General features: G+C 49.7%; 1 protein-coding gene across 2 annotated transcripts in view; it reads left to right on the top strand.

Annotated features, from left to right (window-relative positions):
• The window catches only part of il34 (interleukin 34), a 62,371-nt gene extending 58,726 nt beyond the window's left edge, over positions 1–3,645 (top strand). For both annotated transcript variants that reach the window (XM_067997412.1, XM_067997413.1), the window contains exons 6-7: positions 551–689; positions 2,533–3,645. In XM_067997412.1, the coding sequence (XP_067853513.1) occupies positions 551–689; positions 2,533–2,549 (156 nt within the window). In that variant the 3' untranslated portion in view covers positions 2,550–3,645. The remainder of the gene's footprint in view (positions 1–550; positions 690–2,532) is intronic.
• Positions 3,646–14,047: the final 10,402 nt, after the last annotated feature.

A 14,047-nucleotide genomic window follows, 5' to 3' on the forward strand; every position in this document is an offset into this window, starting at 1 on the left:
ATCATATTCACACGGCGTATGCACGTGAACTTTTTGCGCATTTATTCGTAAAGTGATAGGACAGAAAGTAGAGTGTGTGAGTGTCATTTGATCATTGTGAGCCTGTTACTTCCTTGGTTACTGAAAGATGGTAGATGTTTGTTAAGTAATTATACACGTGAAATACATTTACCTGTATTGTGTACAAGGCGTTTTCCACTAAAATTAGTGCTTTGGCTCATCAGCAGTTTCTATTGGACAACGCTGGTCTAGATGACATCATCGGGGCCTAATTTTAGGGGGTTGCTTCTAGTGCCAGTGCAAAACCCGACCGGAACATTGGTTGGGGTGCTCAGTGGGCAGAAATCTGGCATTATGGACATCCTGTTTGACACCCAGTTAATCAGGTATAACCGATTGGAAAATCTACCCAGAAAAATCAAAATAGAAACACGGGCTCCAACTGTGGTTTAAATATTGTCCAAATTTCTCGTCTCCTCTGCCTGCGAGAGTTGAGTTGGGTAAAGTTGCCGCTATTTAGTGAATCCTTCTCTTTTCTTTGAACGTTTAGGTTGGAGATATTGAAGATGAGCGAGTGGAGGAAATACTATATCGTGTTAGTGACATGGACCCATGGAGCAGGACAAAGTCGATCAGGCCCAAGGCTTTATTCGATAACTGTTACTGGGTCATGAAGGAACTCTTCCGCTGTAAGTAGAGGCAGAATCGTCCTCATTTCAAGGCTGATCAGCATTCTTCGAACAACTGATAAGAAGGGTCATGAGGGGTTTTGATAGCGGATTAACAAAAATCTGTTCCCACTGGTGGGAGGGTCGGTAACCAGTGGACACAGATTTAAGGTAATTGGCAAAAGAAAGAGTGGGAAGATGAGATGTTTTTACCCAGCGAGCTGTGATGATCTGGAATGCACTGTCTGAAAGGGTGGTGGAAGCAGATTCAATAGTAACTTTCAAAAGGGAATTGGATAAATACTTGAACAGGAGAAAATTGTCGGACTATGAAGAAAGAGCAGGGGAGTGGGACTAATCGGATGGCTCTTTCAGAGGGCTGGCACAGGCACGATTGGCTGAATGGCCTCCTTCTGTGCGGTAAGATTCTGTGTGTGGAATGGTGGAACCGAGGGTCTCCAATGAGACCATCTCCAGGTCAGACCCACCCCCCCACTACATGGTTGGGATCACGTAGAGGGAAGTAGACCTGACCTGGGAGCATTGCTTTCGACATTTCAAAGCTACAAAGACTATTGGTGTTGGATGTGTTTAAAATATTCCAAAATATAGGGTTCCCAGCATTACACGGTGGGGGGAATCCCGGAGTTTGGTGCTCCAGGCAGGTAATGCATCTTGGCAAAACCTGGGATTTTCCATCCATTAAAATGAATGGCCGGTGGATGTGAGGCTGTTAAACTGTGGGGAGCACCACAGCCAAGCTTGACTCCTCCTCACCCAAAAAGGTGTTTATGAATTCACACTCCAGGGGGGCCGGGATTTTCCACAACATTAATTTTAATGGGCAGAAAATCCTGCAGGACCCGCTGACCGCCCTGCCCGAATTCCCCATAGGCTGGAAGCTCTAATTCACGCTCCTGAAGGCCACATAAGTCATGACCAGCAGGGGTCACTGGATAGCAACCAGGAGTGGCTGATTTCCTCCCCTTCCCCCCGGGGTACTGAGGCCAATATGTCGTGCCTTTACTGCTGAGACGATGCAGAATGGGGATCAGAACTGTGTGGTTTAGCTCGTCACTGAAAAGAAAGACTTGCATTTATATAGCTTTTGAAGTATCGTCACTGTTGTAATGTAGAAACGCAGCAGCCAATTTGCACAAAGCAAGGTCCCACAAACAGCAATGTGATAATGACCAGATAATCTGTTTCTAGTGATACTGGTTGACGGATAAATGTCAGCCAGCAGACCGGGGGAGAACTCTGTTGCTCTTCTTCAAAATAATGCCATGGGATCTTTTATAATCCACCAAGGCAACGGGGGTGATTTTAAACCCCAAAGAATGGGTGGGTTGGGGGCGGGTGGGAGTTGAAAATAGTTGTTTTTTGGGTCGCGACTGCAACCCGGCTTTATTTCCGGGTTTGACGTTGGCGCAGAAAAGTACAGGCTTCCCACTGGGAATGCAAAGTCCAAAAATTTAGCGGTCGCGGCCCAAAAAAGCAACTGTTTCAGCTCCCGCCCGCCCGTCCTTGGGGTTTAAAATCACCCTCAATATGTCTCCCACTACAGCACTCACGCAGTACTGCACTGAAGTGTTAGCCTAGGCTTTGTGCTTAAGTCTCTGGAGTGGGGCTTGAACTGATAATCTTCTGATTCAGAGATAAGAGTGTTACCAACTGAGCCACAGCAAAAGCCAAGCCACAGGGTAGCCATGAGCAATATTGCGAACCCAATGGTTTTGCCTCTGTTATTTTGCTTGGTAGATTTTGCTGATATTTTAAGTGTGTCGGGGCCTTGTAATCGTCTGTTAGTGCGTGAGTGGAGTTGTTGCTGATCCGCTGCCTTTGCTGTGGTACTTTATTACAGGTAACTGGGTTCCTTGAGCACCCGGCTTCTGCAGGGATGAATGAGTTCCACCATTGCTGCATGCTACTGAGAAAAAGCCCAACCACCTGCTTCTACATGTGCGAGCGCCTCCTTCTTCATCACGATCGGAATAATCCGAAACAGTTTCATCCACTCTCACCCAGCTCCTTGTGTGTATAGAGATGCAGGATGAAGTCGCGATTGGCTGGAAGAGTGGAAGGCACATGTTGACTTATACCTGCAGACAACAGCGACCTGCTTACTGACTCCCCCTCACCCTTTGGTTCTTTTTTTTTGATGTCCATGCATGTTCAACTTGTTCTGAGAGCAAGGCCCAAGCGATTTTCTGTCCATAACCCAGGAACACTGAGTCAGAAAACTTACACCCCTCACCCCCCCCAAAAAAAATCCTCTTTTCATTCAGAAAAAAAAAATCCGGTTGTTTACCAGAGCTCGAGTCTTGGCAGCACACAGTATAAGGAGAGCAATGGAGAAATGAAATGCTACCCGGCTGTGCGAGGGAATGATAGCAGAAAACTGGGATTGGATACAGAGAATCAGGCAGAGCATGGCAGGACGTGTATGGGTGTGTGCTAGAGGCTGGCCATTTACTAAGAAAGACCGATCTACCTAATCAGGTATTGGGAGAGAAGTCACAGTAAGGTGGAAACATTCAACCATATAAAACAAATATCTCCAATAAATCTGTACAAAGATGTCTGAGACAATGCATCGAAGTTTCCTTTGTTTTCATTCCCCAGCACTGACCTCAGTCACCTCAACAAACTCAAACTCACTACAGAGGGTTTCCATGGAAATTGTTTGACATTTGACCTTTTGCTGAGTAATAATGGCGATGTTTAGGGAGTCTTGTTGCACAATGAAAGTCAAACTCTTCTATTTTTCTTCCCGCTGGTTCTTTTCATGTCAGAGTAACAAATGTTTCGCACTCCTGCCTCATCTCCACTTCTACCATAAGGGATTGATCTTAGTGTCAGAGACCAGGAGGTATTGTGTGCATGTTTAGCTGTCAGTGAAAATGTTCAATCAATATTCTTCATACTTGTATGTTGTGATCAGATGATATATGGAATAATAAATGTACTGAGTATTTCTAGCGTGCTCCATTCTGTTTGTACCAATGATGCTGTGACCTCAATCTGTTGCATATAACAACCAAGTACACATATTACATCTGGATATGAACAAAATTCTACAGACAGGGGAAATAACTGCATGGCTAAATTTCATCTTACCAAGACTCTTGCCCATAGGGCTCCTGGATAGATACTTTACAATAGAGTGCATCACTGCCGCTTATCTGTGCGACTGCTGGATGGACATTTGCCCATATCGTCCATCGCTGACACTTGCGTGCAGGGTCACTGGATGCACACTGGCCTGTAGAGTCACGGGATGGGCACTTGTGGATGGACACTTGCCCATTGGGTCAGTGGATGGACACTTGCCCGTTGGGTCACTGGATGGGCACTTGCCCATTGGGTCAGTGGTTGGACACTTGCCCGTTGGGTCACTGGATGGGCACTTGCCCATTGGGTCAGTGGTTGGACACTTGCCCGTTGGGTCACTGGATAGACTGTTGTGGATGGACTCTGTGAGGTCCAATATCGGGTGCACCCCGGGTCTACCCGTTTGTTCCCTGCACCCAGTTCATGCCAGCAAGTTTGAGTCCATGACCGATTGTACTGACTCAGAGACCCTCTGACTTTTAAACGGACCTGTAGAATCCATGACCGATTTAACTGATCCATTGGTGAATTGGTGACTAGGGGTCAATTTTAAGTTGTCACTGTGAGGAGAGACGGTAGGGGTGATCTCTTTAAGCAAAGGGTTCTTGGAGCATGGAATGCTTTGCTACAGGGTGTAGTGAGGCAGACACCACTGCATTCTTGTAAAGGAAAAGTGAATAAATAATTGAAGCAGAAGAAGATATGGGGCTGTGGGGGAGAGCGGGGCAGTGGGATTATAGTGTGGGATCGATACAAGGCTGTGGGGGCGAGAGTGGGGCAGTGGGATTATAGTGTGGGATCGATACAGGACTGTGGGGGAGAGTGGGGCAGTGGGATTATAGTGTGGGATCGATACAGGACTGTGGGGGAGAGCGGGGCAGTGGGATTATAGTGTGGGATCGATACAGGACTGTGGGGGAGAACGGGGCAGTGGGATTATAGTGTGGGATCGATACAGGACTGCGGGGGGAGAGCGGGGCAGTGGGACTATAGTGTGGGATCGATACAGGACTGTGGGGGCGAGAGTGGGGCAGTGGGATTATAGTGTGGGATCGATACAAGGCTGTGGGGGAGAGCAGGGCAGTGGGATTATAGTGTGGGATCGATACAGGACTGTGGGGAGAGAGTGGGGCAGTGGGATTATAGTGTGGGATCGATACAGGACTGTGGGGGCGAGAGTGGGGCAGTGGGATTATAGTGTGGGATCGATACAGGACTGTGGGGAGAGAGTGGGGCAGTGGGATTATAGTGTGGGATCGATACAGGACTGTGGGGGCGAGAGTGGGGCAGTGGGATTATAGTGTGGGATCGATACAGGACTGTGGGGAGAGAGTGGGGCAGTGGGATTATAGTGTGGGATCGATACAGGACTGTGGGGGGGAGATCGGGGCAGTGGGATTATAGTGTGGGATCGATACAGGACTGTGGGGAGAGTGGGGCAGTGGGATTATAGTGTGGGATCGATACAGGACTGAGGGGAGAGAGTGGGGCAGTGGGATTATAGTGTGGGATCGATACAGGACTGTGGGGGAGAGCGGGGCAGTGGGATTATGGTGTGGGATCGATACAGGACTGTGGGGGAGAGCGGGGCAGTGGGATTATAGTGTGGGATCGATGCAGGACTGTGGAGGGAGAGTGGGGCAGTGGGATTATAGTGTGGGATCGATACAGGACTGTGGAGAGAGAGTGGGGCAGTGGGATTATAGTGTGGGATCGATACAGGACTGTGGAGAGAGAGTGGGGCAGTGGGATTATAGTGTGGGATCGATACAGGACTGTGGAGAGAGAGTGGGGCAGTGGGATTATAGTGTGGGATCGATACAGGACTGTGTGGGGAGAGTGGGGCAGTGGGATTATAGTGTGGGATCGATACAGGACTGTGGAGAGAGAGTGGGGCAGTGGGATTATAGTGTGGGATCGATACAGGACTGTGGGGGGAGAGTGGGGCAGTGGGATTATAGTGTGGGATCGATACAGGACTGTGGGGGGAGAGTGGGGCAGTGGGATTATAGTGTGGGATCGATACAGGACTGTGGGGGCGAGAGTGGGGCAGTGGGATTATAGTGTGGGATCGATACAGGACTGTGGGGGGAGAGTGGGGCAGTGGGATTATAGTGTGGGATCGATACAGGACTGGGGGGGGAGAGCGGGGCAGTGGGATTATAGTGTGGGATCGATACAGGACTGTGGGGGGAGAGTGGGGCAGTGGGATTATGGTGTGGGATCGATACAGGACTGTGGAGAGAGAGTGGGGCAGTGGGATTATAGTGTGGGATCGATACAGGACTGTGTGGGGAGAGTGGGGCAGTGGGATTATAGTGTGGGATCGATACAGGACTGTGGGGGGAGAGCGGGGCAGTGGGATTATAGTGTGGGATCGATACAGGACTGTGGGGGGAGAGTGGGGCAGTGGGATTATAGTGTGGGATCGATACAGGACTGTGGGGGGAGAGCGGGGCAGTGGGATTATAGTGTGGGATTGATACAGGACTGTGGGGGGAGAGTGGGGCAGTGGGATTATAGTGTGGGATCGATACAGGACTGTGGGGGGAGAGCGGGGCAGTGGGATTATAGTGTGGGATCGATACAGGACTGTGGGGGGAGAGTGGGGCAGTGGGATTATAGTGTGGGATCGATACAGGACTGGGGGGGGAGAGCGGGGCAGTGGGATTATAGTGTGGGATCGATACAGGACTGTGGGGCGAGAGTGGGGCAGTGGGATTATAGTGTGGGATCGATACAGGACTGTGGAGAGAGAGTGGGGCAGTGGGATTATGGTGTGGGATCGATACAGGACTGAGGGGGGAGAGTGGGGCAGTGGGATTATAGTGTGGGATTGATACAGGACTGAGGGGGGAGAGTGGGGCAGTGGGATTATAGTGTGGGATTGATACAGGACTGAGGGGGGAGAGTGGGGCAGTGGGATTATAGTGTGGGATCGATACAGGACTGTGGAGAGAGAGTGGGGCAGTGGGATTATAGTGTGGGATCGATACAAGGCTGTGGGGGCGAGAGTGGGGCAGTGGGATTATAGTGTGGGATCGATACAGGACTGTGGAGAGAGAGTGGGGCAGTGGGATTATAGTGTGGGATCGATACAGGACTGGGGGGGGAGAGCGGGGCAGTGGGATTATAGTGTGGGATCGATACAGGACTGTGGGGGGAGAGCGGGGCAGTGGGATTATAGTGTGGGATCGATACAGGACTGTGGAGAGAGAGTGGGGCAGTGGGATTATAGTGTGGGATCGATACAGGACTGTGGGGGGAGAGTGGGGCAGTGGGATTATAGTGTGGGATCGATACAGGACTGTGGGGGGAGAGTGGGGCAGTGGGATTATAGTGTGGGATTGATACAGGACTGTGGGGGGAGAGTGGGGCAGTGGGATTATAGTGTGGGATCGATACAGGACTGTGGGGGGAGAGTGGGGCAGTGGGATTATAGTGTGGGATCGAAACAGGGCTGTGGAAAGAGAGCGGGGCAGTGGGATTATAGTGTGGGATCGATACAGGACTGTGGGGGAGAGCGGGGCAGTGGGATTATAGTGTGGGATCGATACGGGGTGTGGGGGGAGAGCGGGGCAGTGGGATTATAGAGTGGGATCGATACAGGACTGTGGGGGGAGAGTGGGGCAGTGGGATTATAGTGTGGGATCGATACAGGACTGTGGGGGAGAGTGGGGCAGTGGGATTATAGTGTGGGATCGATACAGGACTGTGGAGAGAGAGTGGGGCAGTGGGATTATGGTGTGGGATCGATACAGGACTGTGGAGAGAGAGTGGGGCAGTGGGATTATAGTGTGGGATCGATACAGGACTGTGGGGCGAGAGTGGGGCAGTGGGATTATAGTGTGGGATCGATACAGGACTGTGGAGAGAGAGTGGGGCAGTGGGATTATAGTGTGGGATCGATACAAGGCTGTGGGGGCGAGAGTGGGGCAGTGGGATTATAGTGTGGGATCGATACAGGACTGTGGGGAGAGAGTGGGGCAGTGGGATTATAGTGTGGGATCGATACAGGACTGTGGGGAGAGAGTGGGGCAGTGGGATTATAGTGTGGGATCGATACAGGACTGTGGGGGGAGAGTGGGGCAGTGGGATTATAGTGTGGGATCGATACAGGACTGTGGGGAGAGAGCGGGGCAGTGGGATTATAGTGTGGGATCGATACAGGACTGTGGGGGGAGAGTGGGGCAGTGGGATTATAGTGTGGGATCGATACAGGACAGTGGGGGAGAGCGGGGCAGTGGGATTATAGTGTGGGATCGATACAGGACTGTGGGGGGAGAGTGGGGCAGTGGGATTATAGTGGGATCGATACAGGACTGTGGGGGAGAGCGGGGCAGTGGGATTATAGTGTGGGATCGATACAGGACAGTGGGGAGAGAGCGGGGCAGTGGGATTATAGTGTGGGATCGATACAGGACTGTGGGGGGAGAGCGGGGCAGTGGGATTATAGTGTGGGATCGATACAGGACTGTGGAGAGAGAGTGGGGCAGTGGGATTATAGTGTGGGATCGATACAGGACTGTGGGGGGAGAGCGGGGCAGTGGGATTATAGTGTGGGATCGATACAGGACTGTGGAGAGAGAGCGGGGCAGTGGGATTATAGTGTGGGATCGATACAGGACTGTGGGGGGAGAGCGGGGCAGTGGGATTATAGTGTGGGATCGATACAGGACTGTGGGGGAGAGTGGGGCAGTGGGATAGATTAGTTTTGGGTAGCTCCAGCAAAGAGCTGGCACAGACCTTTGATGGGCTGAATGGTCTCCTTCTGTAAACTTCTATGGCTCTATGAAGCGTTCAGCATCATGTCCAACTTGGAATGTGTAGTGAGGGCCCTGGGAGCTGATGGTGAGGACATTTTACTTGGAGACAGAAACAGGAAAATATTTTGAAGAGATGAGTTCAAGATTTTAAAATATCGCTGAGACTGAGTAGCACAGCTCTGTTAATTCTGGTGGCATCTGCCCATCCCCCCACACAGCCACCTCACAAAGCCCAGGACACAGTATTGACAAAGGCTCCAGATCAAACATTGAAAATGGAAAAAGCAACAGGCATAATCGCCTTTTTTAATTTTCAAAGTTATTGAAACCAAATGGATTGATTTTGCGTGATGAATCCCTGATGTGCAGATTAGCCCGAGAGCGTTGGCTTAATGTTTCTCAGTTGTTACTCAAGAGTTACGCTCAACAGAATCAACTTGAACATGCAGTCTGCAAAATTAACCCTGCTCTTTGACCCTCTGGAGGATGAAGCATCCCCCCACCCCTCTCTGCTGAAGTTGGGGATTCAGGCTTGAGCACGGATACTCAACAACAACAACTTGCATTTATATAGCGCCTTTAAAACGTCCCAAGGCGCTTCGCAGGAGTGCAATCAGACAAACATTGACACCGAACTGAAGACGGAGATTTTAGGACAGGTGATTAAAAGCTTGGGCAGGGAGCTGGGTTTTTAAGGAGCGTCTTAAAGGAGGAGAGAGAGGTAGAGGCAGAGAGGTTAAAGGAGGGAATTCCGGAACTTAGGACCTCGATGGCTGAAGGCACGGCCGCCAATGGTGGGGCGAAGAGAATGGGGGATGCATAAGTGGCCAGGATTGGAGGAGCGCAGAGATTTCGGAGGGTTGTAGGGCTGGAGGAGGTTACAGAGATAGGGAGGGGCGAGGCCATGGAGGGATTTGAACAGGAGGATGGGAATTTTAAAATCGCTGGATTCTCAGCTGGACCTACCATCTGATGCTTTGCCCAAATATCCATTCTTCAAATATAAACCAGAACAGTGAGTATTGGTGGCTAATTGACCACACCAAAGCTTGATATCCACTCTCACAGCAGGAGTTATTGGAGGGTGATCAGAAGCAGGAAGCTGGGCTGACTTTCCTCCGCTCCCCCTCACCCCCTTCTTCACCATCACTGCCTCCTCAGCCGAGGTCAGCTGACTCAGCATACTCGAACCTGGGATTATTATGGGCTGTATGGCTCACTGACACAACATGCAACACAGATAAAAACAAGCGCTCAGTGGCATTTTTAATTTCTTAAAAGAAACATAATGGCCCAGAAATTGCTCGGTGCGATGAACTAACAGTGCTGGCCGCTCCATAGATTTATACTAACCCACTAACTTACTGGGTGCAATTTTTTTTTTATTCGTTCATGGGATGTGCTGTTGAGCTCACCGTTCCTTTTTAAGCAATTTCTGGGCCAATGGCCCAGATTTTCCTGTCAAAATAACTGTGAGGCTAACGGCACTCACCGTTATTCATGCGCATATCACACGGCAACTTCAGGCGAGGGCAGATGCGCAGTTAAATGTGAAAATCCGGAAGTTGCTGTCTGAGATGCGCCACTTCATGTTTAGCTTCGCGAAAACGGCATCTCGCTGTCTGACTCATCATTCAAGTGCATTGAACGGTGTGAAGTTCCTGTCTTTGTATGGTCGATACAAACTAAACTCGCCATAGAAAGTTAGGGCTTGTCCACTTCAGTCTAAGTAACGGTGTGATCAGTCAAACAACCTCTCTGGCACTGAAAATTAACTAATACAAGTGTGGAGTCTCTCCTTCAGCTTTGAACTGATGTTGAGGATTTTTTTTTATTCGTTCATGGGATGTGGGCGTCGCTGGCGAGGCCGGCATTTATTGCCCATCCCTAATTGCCCTCGAGAAGGTGGTGGTGAGCCGCCTTCTTGAACCACTGCAGTCCGTGTGGTGAAGGTTCTCCCACTGTGCTGTTAGGAAGGGAGTTCCAGGATTTTGACCCAGCGACAATGAAGGAACGGCGATATATTTCCAAGTTGGGATGGTGTGAGACTTGGAGGGGAACGTGCAGGTGGTGTTGTTCCCATGTGCCTGCTGCCCTTGTCCTTCTAGGTGGTAGAGGCCGCGGGTTTGGGAGGTGCTGTCGAAGAAGCCTTGGCGAGTTGCTGCAGTGCATCCTGTGGATGGTACACACTGCAGCCACAGTGCGCCGGTGGTGAAGGGAGTGAATGTTTAGGGTGGTGGATGGGGTGCCAATCAAGCGGGCTGCTTTGTCTTAAAATGTAAATTTTTAAAAACTTTTTCTTTCTGTCTCTTTTTTTTTCTCTCTCTCTTAATCCAATCTTTCCCTCTCTTTATTTCTCCTTCTGTACTTTGAATTCACTGTTCTAACTTACACTTGCTGGTTCAGACTCTGCGCTGCTCATTTAACAATCCTTCAATCTGATTGGTTAAGGAGATACCCAGTTGCTTGCCCCGTTCACACGGGTCCCAGATGCCCTGTAGGGGGCACCGCGCTGATTCCATCTCCCACTTCCAGCAACTTGCAGTGCAAAATCTCATGGAGATTAAACGGGTACAGGCAAGTCTAACTAATAGTGGGTGCTGTTCGTTCACCAGTAACAGCAAACTCTGACCCATTCTCTTCTCCCTTGTTTTGTTTCCCCTCCCACGGTGGATTGGCAGCCTGCTGCTGGGATTGGCTCGTGCCGCCCTATCAGTGGCTGGGGAGGGGTTAACTCGCCCATTTGTCCCTTTCTTCCCTTCCTGTCGGAAAGCCTATCCTCTGAAGCGGCCGGGCGAGGTGGGAATGGGGGATCAGCCAACTATCCCTCCTCCACCCTTCTCTTCGGCCAAACCAGCTTCTCAGCTTTTCTGCTTCTTTGTCTCCCCTCCTCTCCTGAGAGCAGTGACTCTCTCCCGCCTCTGGGTACAGCTCCAAGAGCCCAAGTGCTCAATATTCATGTGTGAGCTTTGACCGTGAGCTGGCAAGCTATCCAACCATGGGGGACCTCTCAGCTGAGTCTAATCATGTCCTTAGCCAGCATTGATGATCTCAGCAGGAGTCACCAGATAGCACTGGGATGCTGGAAACCTGCCCAATTTGCCCCTCACTAACCAGGGGCTCTTGGGCCAATTGTCCCAGTTCCAACCTGGCTTAGATCCGATAAGTCTGCACACACTGGGGAGGGGCCCTGGTCTGTATGGTTCACACATGCAAAACGTCTTTGAAATCAGGATCTTCTTCTTGGTTCAGTTCCAATGCTGAATACAAACCAACCCTTTAAAACATATAACCAGCCTGTGAGAAAGAACTTTGTGTGGGTCAGATCTACAGTGAAAACAGCCAAGGACAGAAAACTGTTAAATTTGGGAATATATCACACTTAAATTGTTAATTTTAAACAATGCCAGTGAATGGGAATTGATATGTATGTTGAAATTTTATGTCTGAATCAAATTTGTGGTTAAATGAAGTTGACTGTTCTGTAAAGTAGATTCGAGGGTGGGGAGCTGGCTGGGGCAGTGGATTAGAACATTGAGCCTAGATTCATATCCAGCCCAGACTGAGGAGTTAGAGGTCGCTCTCTGTTGCTTTCTCTCTCTCTCGATCTTTCTCTCCACCCCCATTCCCTTATGCTCTGTTTCTCTCTCTGTTTCTCTCAGTTTCTCTCTCTCTCGCTCTTTGCCTCTATCCCGTTCCCTTCTGCTCTGTCTCTATGTTTCTCTCAATTTCTCTCTCGTTCTCTATTCTCCCTCTCCTTCTCTCTCGCTCTTTCTCTCTACCTCATTTCCTTCTCTCCCTCTCGATGTTTCTCTCAGTTTTTATATCTCTGATCCCCTTTCCTTCTCCTCTGTTCCTCATAGCTTCTCTGTCTCCCCCACTCTCCTCTGTCTCTCTCTTAGTTTCTCTCTCTCTCTGTAGGTTATAGATGACCCAAATAAAGGCATTTTGGGCAATCTCAACCCAATTGCTAATGGCTGTGGGACAATAAGTGCTTAAGAGGGTCTCTCAGGTCAATCCCTAATGAGTGCTGAGTTAGCTGATCTCAGCTGGGGGGAGGGGGCAGGAGGGGGGAGTGGGGAGGGCAGTGACACTATAGTTAGCCTCAATGCCTGGATTAGGGAAAGGAAAAATCAGCCAGGGGTCCTGCTCCTGATTGCACTTTGGTGACCCCTGTTACAAAGTGTGCACATGTGGATATTGGATGAGGTCTCGGCTGTGAGGCTCAGCCTGGGGGAGGGGGTGGAAGGCTTGCTGACATGAATATACATATGAACATTCAGCCCATCAAACCAGCCCCAGCCAGACATGGTGCAGCCTCTGCTGTTCTCGCTGTCCACGGTCCTAATGGCTAGAGGGCAACACTGGATACCCACATTATGTCTGTCTCTCACCCTACCCTCCATCGTTCTCTATCTCTCGCTGCTACGGAAGACGGGGTGAAACGGAGAGACTTGGCCAAAGGAAAAAAAAATCGAGACGCCCCCTCCCTGTGTAGAGCGGATTGGTCAAAGTCCGTGCTGACCCCTGCACTCTGAGAAGTGCACTCCTTTAATGGAAAAACAGCAGACAGGCAGATGGTCAAAGTGACACAAGGAAAAGAAACGTCAGGACAAACACGTGGAATTCTGTATCTTGAAAGCTTTCCAATAACAATAATCCCAAAGGAGCTTCCAGATGGGAGACATGAACCAAAGGGTTTGGATGCCAAATCATATTACTTCTCAGGCAACGATCAGGATTTTGCTGGTAACCACTTAATTTCTAATTAATCAATCTAATATTTACAACTTGGAATAAACTCTTCAAGTGTCTGCCATGGCTCAGTGGTAGCAGTCTATCCTTTGAGTCACAGGGTTGTTATCAGAGAGAGAGAGGAGAGAGAGAGAGCGAGAGAGATAGGGAGTGAAAGAGGAGAGAGAAAGATAGAAAGAGTGAGAGAGGAGAGAAAGAGATAAGGAGAAAGAGAGATAGAAAGGGAGAGGAAGAGAGAGAGAGAGAGAGAGGGAGATATTGTACTATAGCTATTAGGACTTGCATTAGTGGCTTGTGACCACAAACAACAAGAACAGCAGAAAAAAATTAACTTAAAAGAGGGAAGTCCTGGAAGAATTGTACCATTATTCAAGACTGACCTCTGAGTCAGAAGGTCGTGGGTTCAATTCCCACTCCAGAGACTTGAGCACATAATCCAGGTTGAGGGAGTGCTGCACTGTCGGAGGTGCCATTTTTCGGATGAGACATTAAACCAAGGATCCGCCTGCCCGCTCAGGTGGACGTAAAAGATCCCATGGCACCATTTCGAAGAAGAGCAGGGGGAGTTCTCCCCGGTGTCCAGGCCAATATTTATCGCTCAACTAATATCACTAAAAAGCAGATTATCTGGTCATTTATCTCGTTGTTGTTTGTGGGATCTTGCTGTGCACAAATTGGCTGCTGCTTTTCCCACATTACAACAGCGACTACACTTCAAAAGTATTTAATTGGCTGTGAAGCACT

The sequence above is a fragment of the Heptranchias perlo genome, chromosome 16, assembly GCF_035084215.1.
Source record: "Heptranchias perlo isolate sHepPer1 chromosome 16, sHepPer1.hap1, whole genome shotgun sequence".
Classification (NCBI taxonomy): Eukaryota; Metazoa; Chordata; class Chondrichthyes; order Hexanchiformes; family Hexanchidae; genus Heptranchias; species Heptranchias perlo.